Below are 27,277 nucleotides of genomic sequence, written 5' to 3' on the forward strand. Positions count from 1 at the left end.
GTTCCGCAGGGCAGCAGCTGCCGCACGAAGCCCCAGTTGCCGGGAGCCCTTTTGGAGGCGAGGCGACCAGAGGAGGACGCCATAATCTGGGGCTGGCAGACTTGGGTTCAGCTCCTCTCCCAGGGAAGTCCCAGGCTTGTCTTTCCCTTGGGGAGGGCGCTGGAAGGGGAGGCGGGCGGTGGGGGCTCAGGAAACCACACAGGGGCTTCCGCTGCTCAGGGCGCAGGAGATTGGGCTGTGGGTTCGAGTCAGGGCGCCAGAGAGCGAGCAAGCAAGCAAGCAAGGCGTTGAGTGGGACCAGGAGAAGCAGAGGAGGAAGGTAAGATTCAGGGTGTGTGGAAGACATTAATTTTTTTGCGGAGGGAGGGAGTTCTGCTGGAAGACCCCACGGCCTGCTCATGCCAACCCCGCAGGAAAAGCAGCGGGCAAGCTTTTGGGTGCAACAGAATTCCTCGCCAGGCTGGAACGAGAAGGGGAAACCATGTTCTTAGCTGTGGCGAGAAAGCTTGTGGTTCGCTCCCTGGAAAATGGGGTGCTTGTTCTGCAGTCAGGACTGATTGATTGATTGATTGATTGATTACCCAGCCTTCACCCAAAGGTCCCAGGACGCATCAAAACACAATATAATTAAAAACGACTTTAAGTAACTGACCCACCACTGAAATAAGGCGGGTCCTAAAAAATAACCCTCGAGGGTCAAAAGAAGTCAAGCCAGAGAATGAGAGTCTTCGACAAGGCGCCGCTCCTTAGGCAGGGAGTTCCACAGGTCAGGGTCGCCACAGTGAAGTCTTTCAGGTGTTGGGGGGCTTGAATACTTCAGGGCTTGCAACCTCAGTGTGAGCCCCTTGAACTGGGCCCGGAAATGAAACGGGCAACCTGCGCAGCTGTTTTGAAACAGAGGTGATGGTAGAATTGCAGCCCTGGAAAGGCACCCAAGGGTCATCTAGTCCGACCCGCTGAGATGCAGGAACTTGAGCTGAAGCATCCCTGACAGATGGGCCCCCAATGGTCAGGGATGATGGGAGCTGTAGTCTAGCAAGAGCGGGAGGAGGGGCGCAAGTTTCCCACCCCTCCTGGGGCAGAAGAGAGTCATTAAATCCACTTTTGTCTCTCCTGGCCAGAAGAGGAGGCTCGCTTCCCCCTTAGTCCCAGGGCAGGGATTCCCCTTACTTACTCCGGCCCTGGGTTCAAGAGTCCTGGGGCTTCCCACTGGAATTAAGAGGCAAGACCAGGAGCCTGAAGACGCGCCCCCCCCCCGCCTCCCCAGGAGGCCAGCCTGTGTTTCTGGGTCGCCCCCAGAGGTACCTCCAAGCCATTTCCCGTGGAGTTTCTGCTTGGAAGGTCACAATCCAGCCGAGCTGAATTTGGGGCGCATCTGGACATTTGAGGTTCCATCCAGTTTGGCGAACAGCATCAGCCCAAAGGAAAGTGTTTGCGTGCGTGAGAGAGAGAGAGAGAGAGAGATCGACAAGCAAACCACCCTAACTCAGAATCGCTTGCAGAAATGTTTGGTTGCCTAGCAGGGGGCTAGACTAGATGTCCCTTGGGGGTCCCTCCAAATTCCGTGGCGTGGTGGAATATAGTTCCCTCCATTGCCTGTTGGGAAACCTTCTCTGAGACAGAATGCAGTTGGCTCGGGGGCTCCTAGGACCCCTGCTGCCCCTGCTCTGACGTCAGAGGCCCTTCTCCCTGGCCGGACCCTCGGGACCCTCGGGTGGGCGCGTCCTGGGTGCAGGCTGGGCGGGGGACACGGCAGTGAGGCTTCTTGCAGGAAGCCCCAGAGACACCCCCCCCCATAAAAAAAAGGTCAGGGAGGAGCACACGCCTCTCTCAGCATGCAGAAGGAAAGCTGGCTTGGCTTCCCAAGGAGAAGGAACAGTATTCTGCACGTGCTCAGAGGCAATCTTGTTCTTGGCTCGGCCTGTTCCAGCCTCGAGGCGACGCGCTCAAGCTCAGCAGACGCGCCTCTCTGCGCCCTTTCCCCCTGACATCCCAGACGGGCCTGAACAGGGTTCCCACCTCATCCTCAGGATCGTGGGTGCGCGCCATCCTAACGCAGAGGTGCGGCGTCACCTGCACATGGCTGCAGGTAGTGTGCGCGATGTCACACGCACCATGTGCAGCAGGCATGGACGTGGGGCATCGCAAGCCCGTGTTGCAGCGGCCAGCGGTGGCAGCTCCTCTCCCCCCCCCCCTGCAGCCCCTTCTCCTTGGGGAGGGACTCGGGGACCCCTCTGCCTCTGTGCCCTAGCCCCCCACGGAAAGGGGGCCTCTCTGGCTGGCTGCGGAGGCAAGACCACCAGCTTTGCCCACTGACTTTGGGGGTGCCCCGCCCCCCCAATTATATTATTCTGGGTGCCCAAGCCCCCCTGGCCCCTCTGTGACCGCCTGCCTTCCTCTCTCCCCGCCTCCCTCTCCAGCGATGCCGCCTTGCGCCCTGCGCGTCCTTCTGGCGACCCTGCTGGCCGCGGCCGGAGCCCCCGACGCCGCGCCGCCGCCCTGCGAGTCCGAGATGAACAAGATCAAGGACCTGCTGCAGGTGAGCTGCGTGGGGCAGGGGCTGAGCAGCGTTCCCGCCGGGCTGCCCCCGGACACGGGCATCTTGCTGCTGGGCTCCAACCGCCTGAGCCGCGTCTCGCTGGCCTCCTTCCAGCACCTGAGCGCGCTGGTGGAGCTCGACCTGTCCAACAACAGCCTGAGCGCCCTGGACAGCGGCGGCGCCTCGCTGCCCGGCCTCCAGCAGCTTGACCTGTCGCACAACGGCCTGCAGAGCCTGCCCGCCTTGCAGGGGATGCCCGCGCTGAAGCGCCTGGCGCTGGCGCACAACGCGCTCTCGCGGCTGCCGGCGGGGGGATTCCGCGCCCTGCGCGCCCTGGAGGATCTGGAGCTGCAGGGCAACGGGATCCGGGATCTGCCCGAGGGAGCCTTCGAGGGGCTGCAAAAGCTGAGGGACGTCGACCTGGCAGACAACCTGCTGGAGGAGCTGCCCCGGGATCTGCTGGCCGGGCTGGGCAGCCTGGAGATCCTGCGCCTGGAGAGGAACCGGCTACAGAGGGTGCCCGACGGCTTCTTCCCCGAGGAGAACTACTTCGCCTACCTGTACCTGGCGGGGAACCCCTGGGTGTGCGACTGCGCGCTGCTCTACCTGCGCGACTACATCCTGGAGTACGAGACCAGCGTGTATACTCGCGTGCAAGGCCCCGTGATGGAGATCACCGAGAACAAGCCCGAGAGCGTGGAGTGCCAGGCGCCCGCGCACGAGAAGGGGCGCCCCGTCATGCACTTCCAGGCGCACTGCCAGGGGCCCGAGGGAGACAGCGACGGGGGCCAAGGGGGCGCTGCCACCACTGAGCCCCACTCCATTCTCCACACGACACTGGTCCACAGCCCACCCTCCACCGCAGGGCCAGCCACGCGTGTCCGCACCGCACCTTCCACCGCAGAGCCAGCCACGAGTGTCCGCACCACACCCTCCACCGCAGGGCCAGCCACGAGTGTCCGCACCGCACCCTCCACCGCAGGGCCAGCCACGAGTGTCCACACCCCACCCTCCACCGCAGGGCCAGCCACGAGTGTCCACACCGCACCCTCCACCGCAGAGCCAGCCACGAGTGTCCGCACCCCACCCTCCACCGCAGGGCCAGCCACGAGTGTCCACACCGCACCCTCCACCGCAGAGCCAGCCACGAGTGTCCGCACCGCACCCTCCACCGCAGGGCCAGCCACGCGTGTCCGCACCGCACCTTCCACCGCAGAGCCAGCCACGAGTGTCCACACCGCACCCTCCACCTCAGGGCCAGCCACGAGTGTCCGCACCGCACCCTCCACCGCAGGGCCAGCCACGCGTGTCCGCACTGCACCCTCCACCGCAGGGCCAGCCACGCGTGTCCACACCGCACCCTCCACCGCAGGGCCAGCCACGCGTGTCCGCACCGCACCTTCCACCGCAGAGCCAGCCACGAGTGTCCACACCGCACCCTCCACCTCAGGGCCAGCCACGAGTGTCCGTACCGCACCCTCCACCGCAGGGCCAGCCACGCGTGTCCGCACTGCACCCTCCACCGCAGGGCCAGCCACGCGTGTCCGTACCGCACCCTCCACCGCCGACCACGCGTGTATTTGTCTGTGCTAATCTTATACCTGAGTCTTGCCCTGCCATGTCTGCTTATGCTAATCTGGTACCAAGGACTTGTCTGGCATGTTTGCCAAGGTTAACCCCTCCCCTTTTGTGACATGTCAGTGATGCTGTATGAACTGTATTCTGGGATGTGGTGGGAAAGTTTTAAAAGTCCTTGTCACCCCATCCTCGGGGTTCAAAATTTGCTCTTTGAACCTATTGCGCAATAAACTTTGGTCTACAGCTATTGCTCCATTTGGCTGGACTCCTTCCTTTATTCCACAGGGACCCGCGGGCTCTGCCCGACCAGCTGGGCAACTGAGCAGCCTCGCACCTAGAGTTTTCCATAACATGATGGAAGAATTGCAGCCCTGGAAAGGCACCCGAGGGTCATCTAGTCCAACCCGCGGAGATGCAGGAACTTGAACTAAAGCATCCAGGACAGATGGGCCCCCAATGGTCAGGGATGATGGGAGCTGTAGTCTAGCAAGAGCGGGAGGAGGGGCACAATTTCTGCACCCCTCCTGGGGCAGAAGAGAGTCATCAAATCCACTTTTGTCTCTCCTTGCCAGAAGAGGAGGCTCGCTTCCCCCTTAGTCCCAGGGCAGGGATTCCCCTTATTCTGCCTGTTGGGTGTCAAACTTCCTGGGGCTTCCCACTGGAATTAAGAGCCAAGACCAGGAGCCTGAAGACGCGCCTCCCCCGGAGGCCAGCCTGTGTTTCTGGGTCGCCCCAGAGGCACCTCAAAGCCATTTCCCTCGGGGTTTCTGCTTGGAAGGTCACAATCCAGCCGAGCTGAATTTCGGGCGCATCTGGACATTTGAGGTTCCATCCAGTTTGGCGAACAGAATCAGCCCAAAGGAAAGTGTTTGCGTGCGTGACAGAGATCAACAAGCAAACCCCCCTAACTCGGAATCGCTCTCAAATTGGTATTTGACATCCTCCTCCATTTGAAAATAAAAATAGATTATCTCGTGAGAATGTATGGAATGAACTGCAGCCACAGGATTTGAAAGATGATTGTAGCCAGGGGCAACCCCTTACAGGAGCAGAGGTGTTTAGAAAATAATCACATGTCACACACCAATTACATACAAAGCCGCAAGGAAACTAACAGAATATGAAAAGATGGCAATAAGAGATAGCATGACGACTAAAGGGATCAATTCCCCTTTCATACAAATGTCCAGAACAATTGTGGAAGGAAGTTTGTCAAAGAGGTGTCTCCGATTACAGCTCAGGCAATCCAAATAACCCTAGCCTTACTTGATTGATATACTTCAGAACTGTTCTGTTTGCAGACATTCCCACCACATATGTTCATATGTACCTATAAACTGACATCCTCTCCCAACATAACAGGACCTCGTTGGGCTTCATATCTGATAGGCGCCTCAGTGTTGAAACATCCACACGGACTACCAGCGAGTCCCACTCCCAAGGAGAAAAGATTAGTCTCTGTGGATGTTGAGCTGGCCTGTGTGATGGCCTGGGATTCGGACTCAGAGGCTGAACCTGAGGAATCCCAGCCTGCACAGGAGTCCCCGCCTCCAGAACCAGCTGAGCCGGGGCTGGGGCCTGAGCCTGAAGGGTCCTCACCTGTGCTGGATCCTCAGGTGCAGGCATCAGCTGAGTCTGCTCTGGCTCCTGAGGTGATGGAGGACCCATTGCCTGCAGGTGCTCCACTCTCAGCCCCGTCAGAGGAAGCTGAGGTTGCCTCTGGGTCCGGTAACCCTCCAGCCTCTCCGGAGCTGCAGAGGCTCAGGGCAGAGAGGCGGAGGGAACTAAGTTCCCGCAGGAGGAGTGCTTGCCTCCAGGCCAGGAGAGGTGAGTCACCTGTGGACCGGGACCGCCTTATGCCTCGGGGCAGATAAAGCCGGCCAGCCCCAGTCCCAGGTTGTGGGAGCAAGATTGTTGGTTGCTAGTTCCTGCCTGAACCCTGTCCTGCTCTTCTGCCAGAGCTCCTGACCTCACCCGACTCCCCGCCTTGGACCCAGCTACAGCTTTGACGGACAGCCTCCATACCGCCCCATCGACCTCGGACTGGACTCGGACCTCGCCTCTCGGTTAGCCCCCGGGACCAGCACAGCCTGTAGGAAACTGGGAGGTGGCAATGCGAAGAACCCTGAGCGCCTCCCTCAGGCTCACGATGGCCGCAACAAGCCCAGGCCCAGCCACTGGGATGGCTGTGTGCATTGCAATGCTTTTTAGGATGTGTTATGTAGACCGAGGCCAAAACTGTCTCTCCCAACCTGGCTCCTGACCCTCTCCTCATAGAAATGGGTCCCCATGAGTCATCTAGATCAACCCCCTGCAAGGCAGGAATCTCCTTGTTCGGTCTGTTCCTTGTGACCGGTCCCAATCCTCTTTTGTTCACATTGAACACCAGCTGGAGGCTCCTCCCTTCAGGCGACGCTCTGGTCTCCGGCTCCTCTTAGAATTGCGGAGTCAGACGGGACCCCCAAATCTAGCTCAACCCTCTGCGATGCAACCATCACAGCTCAAAAAAGAAAACCCCTGACTCACACAGCCGTCCCACCCGCAGGGAAGGTTTTGCTGCAACACCCATTTGGCCTCTTCCTTCAGGTTCCTGGGAGGCTTCCCACCCCAGCCTTCAGCGCTGCCTCCGAGCTCCTCCCCCCCCCCATTGGCCTTGCAGAGGGGGCGAAGGTGGGAGGCCTTGAGCAAATGATGGAGCAAAGAGCATCCTGCGGACTTGACACAACGGCTTCCTGGCCTCCTGGGCCAGAGAGCCTTTCGTAACGCGCTACGCTGGAGAAAAGCAACGCTGCCTTCCATCGCATAATAGTCACAGCCCCCTCTTTTTTTTTGGTCCTTAAAACTGGTCCCAAAGCATTCGCTGTGTAAGAGTTGCAGGATTTTCTCAGCACACCTCCTCAGTGCCAGTCGAATGTACAAGGGGAGCAGGCGGGCAAGCGACGTAAACACGTTTGCTACTAAAAAACTCTTTCCGTGCATAATAAGTTGCGCGCCCCTTTTTGGGAAAGAAAAATCAGCATTAAATACGTGAGCGTTATGCGTTTAAATAGGGTAGCCATCGGCAGCCGTCTCCTCCATGGTCCAATCTTCTTTCAAAGCCACCTGGCTGCCTCTGGCTCCTGTGGGAAGGAGTTCCGCAGACCAACTATTCAGACTTCCACTTATCGGTCTCGAATCTCCCAGTGTTCAGCTGGGTGCCCAACCAAGAGAACACACACCCCAGACTCCGCAGAAGGACGTCACAGCAGAAACAAAACGTTTTTAAGACCATGATTGGTTTTTACTAAGTCGAAAGCAAAGTTGGGGATGGAGACGGCGGAACCGTCACTGGCCACACGGCCACAACCCAGGCGGCAGTTCGGTTGCAGGGAGGGAAAGGGAACGTCCCACCGGCGGCCCCCGGCCCAGAACTCCCCCCTCCCCTGGCAATAAATAATTTTAAATGCATTTTAACACCCCCAAAAACACAGCGTTCTCCACCATCTGCCCACAGTGCACCAGGAGGGGAGAAATCCTGCCTCATGCTTGGCTAGATGTGTGAGAGAGAGAGAGATGGGGAGAGCAGGCCTAGACACACTCTGAAAAAATGAATTTTTTAGGGGTGGGGCGAGGGAGAAGGCAGGCACCCCCTCCCTCCCCACAGGTAAGGGGCTCTCGGAAGGTGCGCTCATGGCACTTGAGACAGGGGAGCTCCAGGAGTCGCGGGGGGGTCTCTCCTTCGCTCCCCCAAACTCAGGCACTGAGGAAGAACTGCTTGTAGAACTTGTTCATCTGTTCGAGGAAGATGAAGGTGAGGACGGTGTGGGGCCCCAGGCGGGCGTAGTAGGGGGTGAAGCCTTTCCACAGGCTGAAGAAGCCCTCGTAGCGGATCACTTTCACCAGCACGTCCTGCAAGGCAAAGGGAGGCGGGGTCAGGGGCAGCGATGGTGCAGTGGTTAGAGCTAGGGCCGCGGCGCAAAGGAAACTCACTGGGGGGGGGGCTTGAGGGCCCGGGAATCACTCTCTTCGCCTGGCCCACCTTGCAGGGTGGTGGTTGTTTTGGGGATTAAATGAAGTGGGGAGAGGCGGTATTTGACTCCTACTAAGTTAGCAAAGGGACGCAGGTGGCACTATGGGTTAAACCACAGAGCCTAGGACTTGCTGATCAGAAGGTTGGCGGTTCGAATCCCCGCGACGGGGTGAGCTCCCGTTGCTCGGTCCCTGCTCCTGCCAACCTAGCAGTTTGAAACCATGTCAAAGTACAAGTAGATAAATAGGTACCACTCCGGCGGGAAGGTAAACGGCGTTTCTGTGCGCTGCTCTGGTTCGCCAGAAGCGGCTTAGTCCTGCTGGCCACATGACCCGGAAGCTGCACGCCGGCTCCCTCGGCTAATAAAGCGAGATGAGCGCCGCAACCCCAGAGTCATCCGTGACTAGACCTAATGGTCAGGGGTCCCTTTACCTTTACCTAAGTTAGCAAAAATGTATAGGAGAAGTTCAAATATCTGCTGGAAATGTAAAGAAAAAGAAGGTACCTTTTTATCGCATGTGGTGGAACTGTAACATAACAAAAGCTTTCTGGCAGATGATGTATAATGGAACAAGAGCAGCACGGATGCTACTAGCCCAGAGATGGAAAGAAGGCAAAGTCTCTACCAGAGAGGAATGGCAAATAAAGCTGTTGGACTACGCCGAAATGGCAAAACTGACCGGAAAGCTCAGGAACCAAGAGGACAAAAACTTTAAAAAAGAATGGGGGGAAATTGTAATTTATTTAGGAGAGCACTGCAAGCAGATGAAAACATTAGCAGGGTTTTAATGTCACTTATAATGCAACAAACAAGATGTCTAATATGGATGGATACGAAATAGAGATTATGGGATAATATGCAGTTGTCAATGTTGACAATAGGACCCACGGAGGGAGGGAAGTCTTGAGATTCAGAGTAATCTCTATATATGGATATGCATCTAGATTGTTATAAGTTTATATTTGTAAAATCAAATAGAAATGATTTCAAAAACAAAAAAATGAATGTGGGGAGAGCCAGGCAAGGAGGCCTCCCTTGTACCCCATGGGAGAAAAAGGTGGGGTGCAAATGTGAGAAGAAGGAAGAGGATGGTGGAACAGGCAGGAACCCGAAGGATAAGCTGGGGTTGGACTGGATGACCTCTGGAGGCGAGAAGAGGATGGTGCAAAGAGAGGCAAGATGAAGGAGTCTTAAGATTGTTTGGGAAGGAATCAGGGAAGAAGATGGGGACTGAGAGAGCTGGGGCAAGGCAACTGACCTACTAGGAAGAGTCGCTCGGCTCCCCAGGCCTGAGCTGTTTTGCTTCTTTCCATAAAGAGAATCTCACCAGCCCTCTGTGATTTATTGCTTTATTGCTGGCAGTGGGGAGGTGGGTGTCTGGTGGGCAGATATAACAGTGGGAGGGCAGGGGAGGCCGGAGGGGGTCACCAGCCCCTGCGCAAACCTAGCTCTCCAAGAAGGGAAAGAGCGGCCAGCCGCTTGGACTTTGGCCGCTTCTCTCCTCCGGCAAAACAAGACGCATCGGAAGCCGACGGGGCAAAGTCCTGGCGAAGAGAAGTCTGTTTTGTGCCTACCAAGCAGCCCTCTCCAAATCAGCTGTGGCGAGAAGCAAAACGCCTCTCCAAGGGCAAGAGAAGGGAGGCTGGCACTGGCCCCCACAACTGGTAGAGCAGTAAAGAACATAAGCAAAACCCTGCAGGATCCGACCATTGGTCCACCCAGCCCAGCGTCTGGTTCCCACTGTGGCTGACCAGATGCCCCCGAGGGAAATCCAGTAGCAGGACGCAAGCGCAGGAGCAACCCTCTCCCCTCCTGCCCATGGACTGTCTCTCCAGAGTGGTGCATGCTCTGGTTATCTTCCACTTGGACTACTGCCATGCGCTCTACGTGGGGCTACCTTTGAAGGTGACCCAGAAACTACAACTAATCCAGAATGTGGCAGCTAGACTGGGGACTGGGAGACCACATAACACCGGTCCTGAAAGACCTACATTGGCTCCCAGGACGTTTCCGAGCACAATTCAAAGCGTTGGTGCTGACCTTGAAAGCCCTAAACGGCCTCGGTCCTGTATCCCTGAAGGAGCGTCTCCATCCTGGACACTGAGGTCCAGCTCCGAGGGCATTCTGGCGGTTCCCTCCCTGCAAGAAGCCAAGTTACAGGGAACCAGGCAGAGGGCCTTCTCGGTGGTGGCACCCACCGTATGGAACGCCCTCCCACCAGATGTCATGGAAATAAACACCTACCTGACATTTAGAAGACAGCTGAAGGCAGCCCAGTTTAGGGAAGCTTTTAATGTTTGATGTTTTATTGTGTGGCTGGGGAAACCTAGCCAGATGGGTGGGGTATGTATGTAAAGGTCAAGTGGCCAGCATGACCAAGCCGCTTCTGGCAAACCAGAGCAGCGCACGGAAACGCCGTTTACCTTCCCGCCGGAGTGGTACCTGCTTATCTACTTGCACTTCGTGCTTTCGAACTGCTAGGTTGGCAGGAGCTGGGAACGAAAGACGGGAGCTCACCCCGTCATTGCGGGGATTCGAACCGCCGACCTTCTGATCGGCAAGTCCTAGGCTCTGTGGTTTAACCCACAGCGCCAGCCACGTCCCTTGGGTATGTATGTATGTATGTATAAATAATTATTATTTCCAGCAAATGGCGTTCAGAAACATTGCTGGCTCCAGCTGTGAAGGGAGAGCAAGGGGTAGGAGCTCTCCGTGTTTTTCTACCCAGGGGCATAAGCGAGGGAGGGATAGAGGACAGCTCCTCTGCATACCGTGGGCTCTGTGATCCGTCTCCAGAGCCCTTGGCTGGGAGGGCAATGTCCTCCTCCGAAGGGAGAGGGGCCAGGGGTCCAAAGTCTTCCACCCCCTTCCAGGAGAGAAGGAGCAGAAAGCAGCTTCCCCCTGCCAGCCAGGGAGAGAGGGGGCCCTTTGAGCTGCAGGCCCTGGGCTTGGCTCTGATGTGGGGCATGAGGCAAGCTGTGGGGTGAGAGTGTGAACCCAGCCTCCCCTCTTCCCCAACAACCGCAAGGCATCCTGAGCAGCCCACTCCAGTCCATTCCAGCTGCTAATAATAATAATAATAATAATAATAATAATAATAATAATAGTAATAATAATATATTTATACACCACCCATCTTTCTGGGCTTCCCCAGCCAGTCTGGGCGGTTTCCAAAAAAATATTAAAATACTGTAATACATCAAACATTAAAAACTTCCCTGAACGGGGCTGCCTTAAGATGTCTTCTGAATGTCAGGCAGTTGTTTATTTCTTTGACATCTGCTGGGAGGGTGTTCCACAGGGCAGGTGCCACTACCGAAAAGGCCCTCTGCCTGGTTCCCTGTAACTTGGCTTCTCACAGGGAGGGAACCACCAGAAGGCCCTCGGAGCTGGACCTCAGTGTCTGGGCAGAACGATGGGGGTGGAGACGCTCCTTCAGGTATACTGGGCCTTTGAGGCCGTTTAGGGCTTTAAAGGTCAGCACCAACACTTTGAATTGTGCTCGGAAACGTACTGGGAGCCAATGCAGATCTCTCAGGACCGGTGTTATGTGGTCTCGGCGGCCGCTCCCAGTCCCCAGTCTGGCTGCCGCATTCTGGATTAGTTGTAGTTTCCGGGTCACCTTCAAAGGTAGCCCCACGTAGAGCGCATGGCAGTAGTCCAAGCAGGAGATAGCTAGAGCATGCACCACTCTGGTGAGACAGTCCGCGGGCAGGAAGGGTCTCATCCTGCGTACCAGATGGAACTGGTAGACAGCCGCCCTGGACAAAGAATTGACCTGCGCCTCCATGGACAGCGGTGAGTCCAGAATGACTCCCAGGCTGCGCACCTGGTCCTTCAGGGGCACAGTTGCCCCATTCAGGACCAGGGAGTCCCCCACCTGCCCGCCCCCTGTCCCCCAAAAACAGTACTTCTGTCTTGCCAGGATTCAACCTCAATCTGTTAGCCGCCATCCATCCTCCAACCGCCTCCAGACGGCTCTGCTGAGCAGTTGCCTGCTGCCAAACTGAAGCTGCACATCCTTGAGGACTATAAACTTCTTTCCCCCCAATGCCAAACCTCATGGGGGCTTCCGTGCTTCCCTGACTGGGGTGGGGAAGAGAGGCAGGATCCCCCCAAAAGAGCCCGGCCCACACTCACCAGCCCATTCCGGTACTCTGGCTTCCCATCAATCATCCGCATGTTCTGGATCCTGGAGGGGGAAATGCAAAAAAAAAGGGGGGGTAAGATGTGCACCCTCTGCTGCTGAAACCGCTTCCAGCCAGTGCGGTACAGTTGTGGGAGTGTTGGACTAGGAGCTGGGAGAGGCTAGGGTTCGAATCATCCACTCAGGCATGGAGCTCGCTTGGGTAAGACCTTGGGGGCCAGCCACTGAGGTCTCTCAGCCTGACCTACCGCACAAGGTTGTTGTGGGGATTAAACGAGGAATCAGCTTGAGCTCCGTGGAGGAAAAGGCGGTTTAAAGGCCATAAAGAAATCAGGAACAAATTGCCTATTTGGCACCTGCCTCTTGCAATATTTCTCTTCATGCTTTTTGTCTCCCTACCCTGTACCTGATCGTGCTCAATTGTTCCGTTTCTCTTCTTGAAATTCGGGAATGTTCTGCTTGTTACGCATTTAATAAGGTCCACGAATGACAACATTTTGGAGGTCTCAAGTCGCAAGGTGGTTAGGTTGGTCTCAACTAGGGCCACGGCCTTCTCAGTACTGGCCCCGACTTGGTGGAACGCTCTGTCCCCAGAGACCAGGGCCCTGCGGGACTTGACATCTTTCCGCAGGGCCTGCAAGACAGAGCTGTTCCACCTGGCCTTTGGTTTGGACTCGGTCTGACCCTTATGTTTCCCTCCCCTTATGGTTCTGATCTATGGCTGTTTTTAAAATGAGGCTGCATTTTAAAGTGCATTTTAACCTGTATTCTAAATTGGTGTGGTTTTTTCCCCTATTATGTTTTTACTGTAATTTTACTGGTCTTAGCCGCCCTGAGCCTGGCTTTGGGCAGGGAGGGCGGGGTATAAATAAAATATAATAATAATAATAATAATAATAATAATAATAATAATAATAATATTTTACAAAGAAGAGTCAATCCCAGGCTGCCCTCTCCCTCCCTGCCCTCACCCCCACCCCAAAGGCTGCTCTTCCTTCCTCCCCCACCCCCCAGCAGACCCAAGACCCACTTCCTAGTCTCCCTGACCTGGTCTTGGCAATATCCACCGGCATGGAGGCTGCAGTCGTCACCAAACCACTGATCATGCTGGCACAGAAGTGGCACAAGATGTTGTCCCGGAAGTAACCTGCGGACGAGGCGGAGGAAGTTTCGGCTCCTGCTGCTGCCGCCATCGCCTCTGGGACCCCTGAACCCCCCTTCCCCTCTGGGAGCCCTCAAGCCCCACAGGAAAGAGGGCGGCAGAGCTTGCAGGGGCCTGGCTGGGCCGGCAGAGAGGACGGAGACCCCTCCAGGCCTTCCTCACCCCTCTGCCCTCAACTGGGACGCCGCTTACCCGAATCAAGGAGGAACTGCTTGGACTGGGAGTAGGAGGCCAGCTGGGCTGCGTTGACGACGACGGCTCTGGCCATGGTGGGGACACAGCCCTAGGGGATGGAGGAGAAAAGCCATTAGGGGCTGGGGGGGCACCGGAAGCTCCCCTCAAGGAGGGGAGAGGGGCTCACGCCTCGCGGTGAAGGAGCAGCTGCTCAGATCAGTGGCCAGGAAGGGCAGACCAGCCAGCCCACTGGGTCCGTCTAGATTAGTGGTGTCTACACTGACCAGCCAGGACGCGGGTGGCGCTGTGGGTTAAACCACAGAGCCTAGGGCTTGCCGATTGGAAGGTCGGCGGTTCGAATCCCCGTGACGGGGTGAGCTCCCGTTGCTCGATCCCTGCTTCTGCCAACCTAGCAGTTCGAAAGCCCATCAAAGTGCAAGTAGATAAATAGGTACCACTCCAGTGGGAAGGTAAACGGCGTTTCCGTGCGCTGCTCTGGTTCGCCAGAAGCGGCTTAGTCCTGCTGGCCACATGACCCGGAAGCTGTATGCCTGCTCCCTCGGCCACTAAAGCAAGATGAGCGCCACAACCCCAGAGTTGGTCACGACTGGACCTAATGGTCAGGGGTCCCTTTACCTTTTTACACTGATCAGCAGCAGCAGAGGCTCTCCAGGGTTTCAGGGAATAAACATCTCTGTCAGCCGTTAAGAGGTTGAACCCGGAGCCGGCTGAGCTGTGGCTCTTCCCCTCCTGGGTTGGAAGCACCAAGAAGGGGCGAAAGGTGGGGGCTGGGTGGCTGAGGCCAGGCTTGTGTCCAGGGCCAGGCCAGGGAACCCAGAACGGAGTCTAAGGTGCCGCAGGACCCTCTTCAATGCTTCATCTTTTTGCAGAGACTAGCCTGGTTGCAGCAACCTCAAACCCACCCAGACCCCCAGAGCTGCTCTCTTAAAATGGACGCTGGAGATCAGCGGGAGGAAAGCCCTTGCCCTGGCAGAGGCACAAAACACAGATCTGTGTGTTGGGGCGAGGAGACCACCGGCTGCCTTAGCAGAGCCCAGAATTAAGGCGAGAGCGAGCTGTTTTTCCAGGCCCGACAGGGAGATCCGCCCCTTCTTATTTCACCCCCAAGGAAGTTTAAATAAGGGCACATAGCTAAGGGAGAAAGACACTTGGAAAACGCAATGGGGGAGACGAGAGGAGGGGAGGCAGCAAGAACAGCCCCCATCCAATACAGTGGAACCTCAGAAGTCGAACATAATCCGTTCCAGAAGGACGTTTGACTTCCGAAACCTTCGAATTCCAAGGCTTCTTTGGCAACTAGGCTTTTTGCAGAACAGAAGCCGTGTCGGACGTTTGGGTTCTGAGGAACGTTCGAAAACCGGAACATTTCCTTCCAGGTTTTCGATGTTCAGGAGCCGGAACGTTCGGGGACGGAGCAGTTCAAGAACAGAAGTCTCCCTGTACCTGGCCAAGGCAGGTGAGAAAGGGAAGTGGCATTTCAAGAGTCATTTGCCCTTAATACAGAAAGCAGGAAGGGTTTTCTTTCCATTCCATTATCGGCATCAGATAGCCAGGCAAAAAGAGGAATTTCCAAGCTCGCCTCTGTGCGTACTCGCAAATGAACGAGAGCCCAAGAGCCCATTTCCTCCGCTGTAATAAACTCATTAAATTGCAGAAGAGGCCCAAACCTCCTTGTTGGGTGAAACATGAGCAATCGCGAGGGCAGTCTCGAACCTTTCCCCAAGCCCACCCTCTTTCTAAAGGGCCGTACCCTCCAGAGCGTGGGAACCCCCTCCTCGCGGGTTATCCGCAGAAGCGCATTGAAGACGTTTGTGTAGCCCCTCCTCTGGTCAGGAGGCAACCTGGAACAGAGGAAAGAAGAAGAAGGAAGAGAGAAGACGTGAGAAAGAGAGAAGGAACAGGCCCAGATCTTCCCAACCAGAACCAGCCTGCATTTTTGGCATTCCTTTATCACATGCACGGCGGAGGAGCCTTCGTTTCCAAGACGAGCCGGCCAAATCCGGGACCGGACTCGATCCTCAGATAACATTCTTTGCTTGGAAACAGCTGGACTGTTTCCAGCTTTCTTAGGGCAAACTCCTTGAAATCAGCACAGAGACAATAACACTCTTCAAATGTCAAAAATGTTTTCTTCCTAATTGCTGGAGGGACTGCAGAAAACTCGGCACGTTAGTGGCAGGGAAGTAAGTCGCTGCAAGGTTTCGGGGACATGGTTTCAAGAGAAACGATAAATATTACTGAAGGAGCTACGGCTTGCTACCCAAAATTAAAGTTGCTGAGTATTTTCGGTGATACCGATGTGGATATATTGTCCAAAGAATTGGTCTCCTGTATGATCTTGACATCGCAAATAATAGTTGCAACTTAAAGGGAAACAGCCCCAAATCTTACACTGGAAGCTTGGTGCTATAAAGAAGAAATTTACAGATAAAGATACAAGGATCAAAACTTCCAGACACTTGCAATATGATTTGGCATTTTTTTAGGACCTGAAGAGCGAAACCATCGTCAGAACCCTGGCACGTGTCTCTGGAGCAAGACTGGATGGGAGAACGCCGACAGTCTTTACTCGGACTCTGGTTATTTCAACCCTGAACTCATTCTGCCTGCCAGTCTTCTGTTTTTGTTTCTTATCTTTCAGTGTTCTAACCGTTCTCTCTTGTTTTATGTACAAAATAAAAATTACCGTATTTTTAGCTCTATAGGACGCACCAGACCATAGGAGGGGGAGAACAGGGAAAATAATAATTCTCCCCCTCTGTTCTCAGCGCCCCTTCAGCGAAGCAGCAGGAAAAATGGAGCCCCTTCCATTTCTCCCCCAGCTTCGCTGAAGGGGCGCTGCGCAGAGAGGGAAAACTGTGCAGCGCCTCTCCAGAGAAGCGAAGCCTGGAGAGCAAGAGGGATCGGTGTTCACCGACCCCTCTCGCTCTCCAGGCTTCAGGCGGCTATCCGCAAGCCTTTGGAGTGCTGTGGGAACTCCTGCTGCACTCCGAAGGCTTGCGGATAGCTGCCTGAAGCCCCCAGAGCACAGTGGGAGTTCGCACTGCGCTACGGAGGCTTCAGGCTTCAGCAAAAGCAACGCAAAGCCTCCGGAGCGTGGAGGGAGCTCTCCCTCTGCACTTCGGAGGCTTCGCATTGCTATTGCTGAAGCAAAGGAGCCTGCATTCGCTCCATAAGACGCACACACATTTCCCCTTAATTTTTGGAGGGGAAAAGGTGTGTCTTATAGAGTGAAAAATATAGTATCTGCCCAAACAGAAAAGAGAACCGGTCTGCATTTCACCGCCAGCACAAGGCCCCCTGCCAATGCACCAAGGGGTCTCCCCTACCCACCTGCCGTCGGCCGTCATGCGGATGAGCGCCACCTCGGCAGGCGTGCCCACAAAGGCCCCAATGGCGCCCGCTGTCATCCCGATCACGGCCTTCATGAAGAAGTTGGGGGGCGTCCCGTCGGAGGAGGTGAGCTTCTCAAAGAGGATGGTGTAGATGCCCAGGCGGGTGGTGGTGTAGGTGGCCTGGCGCAGGAGGCCGGCGGACAGCCTGCCGAGAGAGAGGGGAGCACGGGGGGAACCCCCAGACTGAGAACCAGAGGAGCCCCCTCCTGCCACCCACAGCCACCCACACCTCTCGCTGGCACTGAAGGGGTTTGCGGCTGCAGCGCTTCGATTCTCCCGGGCTGCGCATTTTGAGCCGTGTTCATGCTCCAGGGTCAACTTGAACAAATAATAATGGTGATAGCAATTTTAGTGTTTATATGCTGCTCATCTGAAGGGGTTGCCCCACTCTGGGCAGTTATTAAAAACAAGATAAAACCTCAAACATTAAAACTACCCTGTAAAGGGCTGCCTTCGGGTGTCTTCTAAAAGTCATAGTTTATCTGTTTGAACTCTGATGGGAGGGTGTTTCGCCAGGAAGGGGGGTGCAGCAACTGAGAAGATTGTGGGGCTATGCACCACCCAAATAAACAGGGGAGTCGGCAGCTCAGCCCCCAAGTGGAAACCAGGCCTCAATACGTCCTGCCAGGGACAGCCTTCAAACGTCTCTTCCTTCTGCCCCCACAGAGGAGAGGGAGGGAGGACGGAAGGAAGAAAGGAAGGAAGGAAGGAAGGAAGGAAGGAAGGAAGGAAGGAAGGGGAAGGGGAAGGGGAAGGGGAAGGGGAAGGGGAAGGGGAAGGGGAAGGAGAAGGGGAAGGGGAAGGGGAAGGGGAAGGGGAAGGGAGGGAGGTAGGAAGGAAGGGAGGAAGGGAGGGAGGAAGGAAGGAAAGAAGGGAGGAAGGGAGGAAGGGAAGAAGGAAGGAAGGAAGGAAGGAAGGAAGGAAGGAAGGAAGGAAGGAAGGAAGGAAGGGAGGGAGGGAGGAAGGAAGGGAGGAAGGGAGGAAGGAAGGGAGGGAGGGAGGGAGGGAGGGAGGGAGGGAGGGAGGGAGGGAGGAAGGGAAGGAGGAAGGAAGGAAGGAAGGAAGGAAGGAAGGAAGGAAGGAAGGAAGGAAGGGAGGGAGGGAGGGAGGGAGGAAGGAAGGAAGGAAGGAAGGAAGGAAGGAAGGAAGGGCTAGTAGTATAAAAATTGAATAAACAATAATAAAAATCACCTGTTCTGCAGCCAAGTGCCCCTGCCATACTCCTCTCTCTCTCTCTCTCTCTCTCTCTCACACACACACACACACACACACACATCAGGCCCCCCCAAGGCCCCTGCTCCCCTTGGGGAAACGTACCCGGTGTAGATGCCCCGCACGCCCTCCTTGCGGAGGATGCTGCCCACGGCGTGGAAGCTGGTCTTGTACTCCTTCGTCTTGGCTCCTTCGCCGCTCAGCTGCATGCGGTTCTTCACCAGGTCCAGGGGCTGCACAAAGACAGTGGCCGCCATGCTGGGGGGGGGGCAGAGAGAAGGGGCAAGAGGTCACTTGAGGGCTGGGGGAGAACAGGGAGAAGCAGCAGAATGGGCTGGAGAGGGAGGACCCCTCCTGCAACCCCCACCCAGATATCTCTGATTACGGTCCTCTACATTTTGAGGATGGCCAACGGAGTTTCCCCCTGGAATGAAGTTCCTCCTTTTCCCTTCCTCGCTTGCCAGACACTCTAAGCTGCTCCTCCAAGCGGCTTCCTTCCTACACTCCAAGAAGCTGGACTCAGGAGGAGTGACCGATCGCTCTCTCCACCTCCATGAACTTCTCTCATCCTCCTTTAAAGCCGTCCCTGACTCCTGCAGCAGAGAGTTCCACCGTTTCACGATCAGTTAGAAGGACTTTCTGTTCTCTGCCCTGAATCTCCAAACGCTCAGCTTCGCTAGATGCCCACCAGTTGCTGTGTTGCGAGAGAGGAAGAAAACTTTTCCTCCAAGCCACGTGTTATTTCTTGAACTCCCGTGGTGTAGCCTCTCGCTCAACTTTGCTGTTAGAATTCTACCTACGGGACGGCCTCTCCTGGTATGCCCCACAGAGAAACCTACGGTCTTCAAATAAAAACATCTTGAAGGTCCCAGGCCACAGAGAAGTTAGGCTGGCCTCAACTAGAGCCAGGGCTTTTTCGGCTGTGGCTCCGATCTGGTGGAACACTCTGTCACAAGAGACCAGGGCCCTGCGGGACTTGACATCCTTCCGCAGGGCCTGTAAGACAGAGCTGTTCCACCAGGCCTTTGGCCAGGGCACAGCCTGACTCCCTCCCTCGGCAATCTTCGCAGAGCTCTGGCCCATTTTTATAATGAATGATTTTAGAATGTTGTTTATGTTGTACTTTTGTACTGTTTTATTGTTGTTAGCCGCCCTGAGCCTGGCTTCGGCTGGGGAGGGCGGGATATAAATAAAATTTATTATTATTATTATTATTATTATTATTATTAAGGTCTCAAATATAGAATAAATGTTCAAGGCAAGCACGTACCTAAGTATATAAACCACGTGTCTGAAATAGTACAGGGGAGCAGTCCTGAGGCCATTTTGACTCTCCCAAATTGACCTCAAATATTTCTCTGCAAGGAGGAAGGAAATGGGAAAAAGCTTTCCAATTGTCTTTGGGCTATAGGGGCTTATACCTCCCTACAAATACATCTGGCAAGTAAGTTCGGTTTATGAACTTAATCTGTTCCGGAAGTCTGTTCTTAAACCAAAGCTGTTCTTAAACCGAGGCGCCCTTTCCCTAACGAGGCCTCCCACCAATGGTGCCCTTCCACCGTTCAGATTCCGTTTTTAGATCGAGGTAAAGTTCACAAACTGGGACACTGCTTCCGGTTTTGTGGAGTTCTTAAACCGAATAGTTCTTAAACAGGGCTGTTCCTAAACCGAGGTACCACTGTATCTGTTAAGTTGAGCAAACTCTCAATATGTGTAAGAGATTTACCATCTCAAAGGAATGGCCAGGCTACCCAGAAAATGCAATCAAGTTAGGCATAATCAGGGACGCGGGGGGTTAAACCACAGAGCCTAGGACTTGGCGATCAGAAGGTCGGCGGTTCGAATCCCATGACGGGGTGAGCTCCCGTTGCTCGGTCCCTGCTCCTGCCAACCTAGCAGTTCGAAAGCACATCAAAGTGCAAGTAGATAAAGAGGTACCACTCCGGCGGGAAGGGAAACGGCGTTTCTGTGCGCTGCTCTGGTTCGCCGGAAGCAGCTTAGTCCTGCTGGCCACATGACCCGGAAGCTGTACGCCGGCTCCCTCGGCCAATAGAGCGAGATGAGCGCCACAAGCCCAGAGTCGGACCTAATGGCCAGGGGTCCCTTTACCTTTAAGGCATAATCAGGTATCCTGGCAGACAGGAGAGAAGCAACATAGATTTCTGCTGGAGACTGCCTTCTTCTGCAATGTATGTTTGGGGGGTGGTCTCGGGCCCCAGGGTGGGCAATTTCAAAAGTCTCTATAGGGGCTTGCGCACCATTGTCTCCCTGACCTCCTTGCAAGCAGAGGAGGGAACTCTGTTGCAACAGAAAAATCAAGATCTGCCTTGCTTTCTCTGGATCTTGCCTCCATCCATTCATCTCTGACCAATCATGGACTTAGGGGACTCAGTCCCTTGGGGAGCTGGGCAGCAAAAGCCAAACCCCCTATTTTTTCTATAGCAACTTTTCTCCCAAACAAAGCAGCCGTTCCTCGTAAGGGAGCCACCCCTCTCTGCAGAGCGCACAGGAAATATTTGCCTTGTCCTACTCAGGATTCAGTGAGAGCTGGACCACAAGGAAGGCTGATCGCCGAAGAATGGATGCTTTTGAACTCTGGTGCTGGAGGAGACTCTTGAGAGTCTCATAGACGGCAAGATCCAACCTCTCCATTCTGAAGGAAATCAGCCCGGAGTGCTCCCTGGAAGGACAGATCCTGAAGCTGAGGCTCCAAGACTTTGGCCACCTCATGAGAAGAGAAGACTCCCTGGAAAAGACCCTGATGCTGGGGAAGATGGAGGGCACAAGGAGAAGGGGACGACAGAGGACGAGATGGTGGGACAGTGTTCTCGAAGCTACAAACATGAAGTTGACCAAACTGCGGGAGGCAGTGGAAGACAGGAGGGCCTGGCGTGCTCTGGTCCAGGGGGTCACAAAGAGGCGGACACGACTAAACGACTAAACAACAACTCAGGATTCAAATCCCGAAGCACTCCCCCTCCGTCCCACTTCAGATCGTTCCAGAAACCTAAGTAAGCCAGATTCCATCTGTGTCCCTCTCCGCAAGGCAGCCTAAATCTGCTTCACACACCCCTCAGTTACATAACAGGCTTTATTTAGGGAGGGTGGCAAGGAAAGCACCCCAGGAGCCAGAGGAGACCGTTCCCCCAAAAAACCTTCCTCCCTAATCCTCTCTTTGCCACACCTCTTCCTCCTCTCCCCAGCTGTTCCCCCGTGAGACACCCCGATATTTGACCAGAGGGGAGCCAGAGCAGTTGGCATTCCATCGCCCCTTCCCCTGATGCGGTTTAATCCCTCGCTTAAGCGGATTAGCAGTTCTGGCAGCCCAAAAAGCACCACTCCAATCAGTGTAGCTCAGCCCTGGATCACTGAATCGTAGAATCATCGTCGGATGACCGTAGAATCATCTAGTCCAGCAGTTCTCAACCTGGGGGGGGGGGGTCCCCAGATGTTTTGGGACTACAACTCCCATCATCCCTTGCTAGCTAGGGATGATGGGAGTCGTAGTCCAACAACATCTGGGGACTCACACGTTGAGAACCATTCTAGTCCACGTCCCCCTACAATGCACGAATCACAGCTAAAGTATCCCTGGCAGTGTAGAAGCTTAGCTCCATAGGCAGAGCGTGACACTTTTAATCTCAGGGTTGTGGGTTCGAGAGGCACGTCGGGCGAAAGGATTCCTGCACAGGGTTGGAGCACATGACCCTCGTGGCCCCTTCCAACTCTGTAATTCTGTGAGCGGGTGGCCTCTCTTTGAAAACAGCCAGGGAGCGCCCACCACCTTCCAAAGTCCACCCATTCCAGCGTTGAACAGCTCTTGCTGCCAGAAAGGTCTTCCTGGTGTTTAGTCGGGATCTCCTTTCTCGTAACTTGAAGCCGTGGGTTCGAGTCCTACCCTCCGGAGCAGGAGAAAACAAGCTTGCTCCGTCTTCCATGGGGCAGCCCTTGAGATGTTTGAAGATGGCTCTCATCTCTCCTCTTCCCCGTGTTAAACTCACCTTCAACCGTTCCTCACAAGGTTTGGTTTCCAGACCCTTGATCATCTCGGTCTCCCTCCTCTGCCCACCTGCCAGCTTCTCAACATCCTTCTTAAATTGTGCTGCCCAGAATTGGCAAGTCAGGTGTCCCCCGTCTTAAAGGAGGAGATATACCCCCCTCCCCAAGCCAGAGCAGCAACACCCAGCACCTAGAGCCAGCTTACTTCCCCCCCCCCCGTAATTGTACATATCTCACTCACGTTCCCTGTTTAAGCATTTAACCTCTCCCCATGGGGAGTTGCTGCACCAGAGAATTTGAGCTCCCCTTTTCCAGCAACCTCCTTTTGCAGCTTGGACGGCCGTCTTCCGGGGATTCTTCAGCTCTGATTCCAGCATCGCATGGGGCTGACCTTCCAGCCCTATAGATTCTATAGAACTCCTCACTTAGCCAGCCTCATCCGCTCTTGCACCGTGACCCGAGTCCCTGCGACTTTCCTTGATCTGGACCCTAGACTTCTGAGGACGCCGCCTAGAACAGCGTTCGCCTCTTTTGCTGCCGCAGCACACAGTGGTCTCAGGTTCAGTTTGCGGCCCCCCAAGACCTCCCCCTTGACTCTTTCCCTATGTGCTGCTGCTGCCATCCCATAGTTGTGCACCTGCTTCTCCCTGCCTCAGTGTGGACCCCCTAGCCCAGCCTTTCTCAACCTGTGGGTCCCCAGATGTTGTTGAACTACAACTCCCATCACCCCTAGCTAGCAAGGCCGGAGCTCAGGGATGGTGGGAGTTGTAGTCCAACGGCATTTGGGGACCCGCAGGTTGAGAACCTCTTCCCTAGCAGATCCTTTGCCTTCATTGTGATGCCAGTCACCTGGAGGGTCACAGGATGGGAGAAGGGGTGCCTTTGGGGCTGGGGGAGCCCCCCATTTCCCGTGAGCCTTTGCGGCAGATTAAAAAAACACACCTGTTTCCCTCCCAGGTGCCTCGTACTACAACTCCCAGCAGGTGGGAACTGTAGTATGAGGTGCCTACAGGGCCCTATGCCGGTGGAGCCTGGGCCTTTGGGTCTGGGATGGGGGGGGGGAGAAGAGACCCCCCATTGCCCATGAGCCTTTGCAGCAGAGTAAAAAAAACTGTTTCCCTCCCAGGTGCCTTGTACTACAACTCCCTGCAGGTGGGAACTGTAGTATGAGGTGCCTGCAGGGCCCCAGGCGGGCCTTTGGGTCAGAGGTGGGGGGGAGAGAAGAGACCCCCCATTACCCATGAGCCTTTGCAGCAGATTAAAAAGAATACAGGTGCCTCATACTACAACTCCCAGCAGGTGGGAACTGTAGTATGAGGTGCCTACAGGGCCCCATGCCGGTGGAGCCTGGGCCTTTGGGTCTGGGATGGGGGGGGGAGAAGAGACCCCCCCATTGCCCATGAGCCTTTGCAGCAGAGTAAAAAAAACTGTTTCCCTCCCAGGTGCCTCGTACTACAACTCCCTGCAGGTGGGAACTGTAGTATGAGGTGCCTGCAGGGCCCCAGACGGGCCTTTGGGTCAGAGGTGGGGGGGAGAGAAGAGACCCCCATTACCCATGAGCCCTTGAGGCGGGTGCGCGCGCAGCCGGGCCTGGGGGTGGGGGGGTCTGGAGGCGTCTCTTACCCGGCGAGGCCCCCGAAGAGGAACTTGACGGACTTGGGCGACGTTTTGGGCTTGCCGGGTCCCGACGCCGCCATGACGGCTCCGCTCGCGCCGGGACCAAGGTGACTCCGGCGGGCGAGAGCGAGGGGAGCGCGGAGGAGCCAATGGCTGCGCGCCCAGAGGGGCTTCCGGGGCGGGACTTCCGACTCGGAAGAGGCGGAGGAGAGTGGGAGAAGGTGGCGCCTGCGCAGTAGGACTCGCGAAGCCGCCCGGAGGGTGGGCAAAAGGAGGGCGACGCGCTGGGCCAATCGGAACCTTCCTTGGCTCCCCGGGAGAGGAGGCCCCTGCCGGGACTACAGCTCCCATCAGCCCCCGCGGCAGGCGCGCAGGCGCAGCTCGGAGGAAAGGCGGTGGACTTTGACTGAGCCGGGTCAATGAATTGAGCCGGTTTAGTCCGTGTCAAGAATTGCGAAGGCAGCGAGGGAATTGATTAACTCAGACAGATAATGCATTAATGTCTAGGACAGTGTTTTTCAACCACTGTTCCGCGGCACACTAGTGTGTCGTGGGAAAAATTAAAAAATTCGAAAGATTTAATGCTACAGTGGTGCCCCGCAAGACGAATGCCTCGCAAGACGGAAAACCCGCTAGACGAAAGAGTTTTCTGTTTTGGAGGCGCTTCGCAAAACGAATTTCCCTATGGGCTTGCATCGCAAGACGACAGCCCATAGGGAAATATCCGGGACAGCGGGGAAGCGCAGCGCGTTTCTCCGCTGTCCCGGACGGCTTTGGAAGGCAGGCGGTCCAGGACCTCTTCTGAAGGCGGGCGGGGGGCAAAAGTCTTTGTCCCCCCTGCCTGCCTTCCCAGGGGCTTTTACATCGCCCCGGACAGCGGAGAAGTCCTCCGCTGTCCCAGGGTTTTTTAAAATGCTGGGGGTGGGAAGAAAAGCCCTTGTCCCCCCCCCCAGCCTTCAGAAGAGGTCGGGGGACAGACTGTCCCCGGACCTGGTCTGAAGGCGGTTTCCCTAGGAACGCATTAATTGATTTTCAATGCATTCCTATGGGAAACCGTGCATCGCAAGACGAAAAACTCGCAAGAAGAAAAAACTTGCGGAACGAATTAATTTCGTCTTGCGAGGCACCACTGTAAAGTAATTTTTCACATTTCTGTTTACTTACTATTTCATAATAAAGTAATTATAAAATACTTTCTTTGTGTTTATTTGATTCCTATTCAAGAGAATTACTTTATATATAGTCAATATAGGCACATAGTTAATTTTTTTAACATTTTCTAATGGTGGTGTGCCTCGTGATTTTTTTTCATGAAACAAGTGTGCCTTTGCCCAAAAAAGGTTGAAAAACACTGGTCTAGGACACACACACACACACACACACACACACATATATATATATAACACATGCACACACAGTGCTTTTTTATGGGGTGCGCATACCCCTAAATATATTGTGAATCTTTACTTTTGTCCATTTACTGTATTTATTTTTCCCAATTAAAACTATAAAATGGTGATTTTCTTAAGTAAAAATGAGAGTACCCCTCAACATTTTTTTTAGGAAAAAAAGCACTCTCTGTGTGTGCGTGTATAAAATAATAATAATTTGTTCTTATTGAGTCGTTTAGTTGTGTCCGCCTCTTAGTGACCCCCTGGACCAGAGCACGCCAGGCACTCCTGTCTTCCACTGCCTCCCGCAGTTTGGTCAAACTCATGCTGGTGGCTTCGAGAACACTGTCCCACCATCTCGTTCTCCGTCGTCCCCTTCTCCTTGCGCCCTCCATCTTTCCCAACATCTGGGTCTTTTCCAGGGAGTCTTCTCTTCTCCTGAGGTGGCCAAAGTATTGGAGCCTCAGCTTCAGGATCTGTCCTTCCAGTGAGCACTCAGGGCTGGTTTCCTTCAGAATGGAGAGGTTGGATCTTCTTGCAGTCCATGGGACTCTCAAGAGTCTCCTCCAGCACCAGAATTCAAAAGCATCCATTCTTCGGCGATCAGCCTTCTTTATGGTCCAGTTCTCACTTCTATACATCACTCCTGGGAAAACCAGAGCTTTTACTATACGGACCTTTGTTGGCAAGGTGATGTCTCTGCTTTTTAAGATGCTGTCTAGGTTTGCCATCGCCTTTCTCTCAAGGAGCAGGCATCTTTTAGTTTCGTGGCTGCTGTCGCCATCTGCACTGATCATGGAGACCAAGAAAGTCAAATCTCTCACTGCCTCCATTTCTTCCCCTTCTATTTACCAAGAGGTGATGGGACCAGTGGTCATGATCTTCGTTTTTTTGATGTTGAGCTGAGGCTCCAAGACTTTGGCCACCTCATGAGAAGAGAAGACTCCCTGGAAAAGACCCTGATGTTGGGAAAGATGGAGGGCACAAGGAGAAGGGGACGACGGAGGACGAGATGGTGGGACAGTGTTCTCAAAGCCACCAGCATGAGTTTGACCAAACTGTGGGAGGCAGTGGAAGACAGGAGGGCCTGGCGTGCTCTGGTCCAGGGGGTCACGAAGAGGCAGACACGACTAAATGACTAAACAACAAGAAATCCGTAGTTATAGCATGCGTCCACACCACCTCAGGCCTCTTCTGTTGTGCAGTTTGCTCTGCTATGTATAATGTGCTCAAGTCTGGGAGGCCTGAGTCGCTGATTTATGTCGGAGCCAGAGGTCGATGGATCTTCGCAGCAGCACGGCTGGAAGGACATGATCCAGCTGGGGGCTAGCCAGCTGGCCTTTCAACCCCAGGATGCGGACAGCTGCGGCTTCTGGAGGGCAGCTTCAAATCTGGCCAGTGCTGGGCGCCAGGGGGCAGCCTCGGCTCAGGGGAAAGGCGAGATCAGGGGCTGTTTTGGTGTTGTTGGAAATGTGCACCCAAGTCTCCTGGGTGACCCGCCCACCCTGCTGGATTACCCAATGGGCAGACTCAGCAGGTGCTGAGCATCACCAGAAAAGTACTATCCCCCCCCACAACAAAAAATAAATTAAAAAATCAGGATAGATTTGATTTGGTTTCCTCACAATACCGTGCTTTGAAGCGGAGGTAATTCCCCATCAGGAAATCGAGGAAGTAGCTATTTTTAATTTCTGCATGCATATAAGTTTTGCATCATTCTGGGGGGAAATAGAATGTTAGCTTGTGGTTTCGTAATGTTTTTGTTTTGCATGACCTAATACTCCTACTATTATTAATTGCATTTATATTAAGGTTACCAGACGTCCCGGTTTCCCAGGGACAATCCCCGGATTTACAAATCAGTCCCCTGACAAAATCCTTGTTTTCAAATTCATTGAAAACAAATCTGGTAATTGTTGCAGGAATTTATGTATAGGTTGGGGGAGGGGGTTGCCCCTCCAGCAGATATCATGCACCTGCAGCCCACTACCAAAACCAGCACAATCGCTTTTGTGACTTTTGTGATTTGTCC

General features: G+C 54.8%; 2 protein-coding genes across 3 annotated transcripts; one reads left to right on the forward strand and one right to left on the reverse strand.

Annotated features, from left to right (window-relative positions):
- LOC310692115 (uncharacterized protein) lies at window positions 1–8,846 on the forward strand. 2 transcript variants are annotated; one of them, XR_014518663.1, is made up of 2 exons: window positions 1–319; window positions 6,077–8,846. XR_014518663.1 is itself a non-coding variant. In XM_083472694.1 (2 exons), exon 2 carries the CDS (start codon window positions 2,423–2,425, stop codon window positions 4,130–4,132), a length of 1,710 nt encoding a protein of 569 aa, XP_083328820.1. In that variant the 5' UTR covers window positions 1–319; window positions 2,421–2,422; the 3' UTR covers window positions 4,133–4,984. The 2 variants fall into 2 exon arrangements, 1 of the variants encoding a protein (XP_083328820.1); XM_083472694.1 differs by lacking the exon at window positions 6,077–8,846 and adding an exon at window positions 2,421–4,984.
- On the reverse strand, window positions 7,376–24,031 carry SLC25A11 (solute carrier family 25 member 11). The gene is made up of 8 exons (XM_083472839.1): window positions 23,861–24,031; window positions 18,344–18,496; window positions 16,965–17,171; window positions 15,382–15,472; window positions 13,629–13,719; window positions 13,322–13,421; window positions 12,268–12,319; window positions 7,376–8,005 (listed from the first exon to the last, which is right to left on the reverse strand). The coding sequence occupies exons 1-8, from the start codon at window positions 23,932–23,934 to the stop codon at window positions 7,850–7,852; spliced, it is 924 nt and encodes a 307-aa protein (XP_083328965.1). The 5' UTR covers window positions 23,935–24,031; the 3' UTR covers window positions 7,376–7,849.
- Window positions 24,032–27,277: the final 3,246 nt, after the last annotated feature.

This window comes from Podarcis liolepis (genome assembly GCF_965112155.1).
Source record: "Podarcis liolepis genome assembly, chromosome: 13".
In the NCBI taxonomy this organism is placed as follows: Eukaryota; Metazoa; Chordata; class Lepidosauria; order Squamata; family Lacertidae; genus Podarcis; species Podarcis liolepis.

What these genes read in the sequence shown, in the direction of transcription:
- LOC310692115 (XM_083472694.1), top strand. Translation starts at nt 2,423, where the DNA reads ATGCCGCCTTGCGCCCTGCGCGTCCTTCTGGCGACCCTGCTGGCCGCG.
- SLC25A11 (XM_083472839.1), bottom strand. Translation starts at nt 23,934, where the DNA reads ATGGCGGCGTCGGGACCCGGCAAGCCCAAAACGTCGCCCAAGTCCGTC. An exon ending in GTGCGGGGCATCTACACCGG is followed by an intron (nt 17,172 to 18,343) that starts GTACGTTTCCCC and finishes CTCTCTCGGCAG; the next exon opens with GCTGTCCGCCGGCCTCCTGC. An exon ending in GGGTTCCCACGCTCTGGAGG is followed by an intron (nt 13,720 to 15,381) that starts GTACGGCCCTTT and finishes TCCATCCCCTAG; the next exon opens with GGCTGTGTCCCCACCATGGC.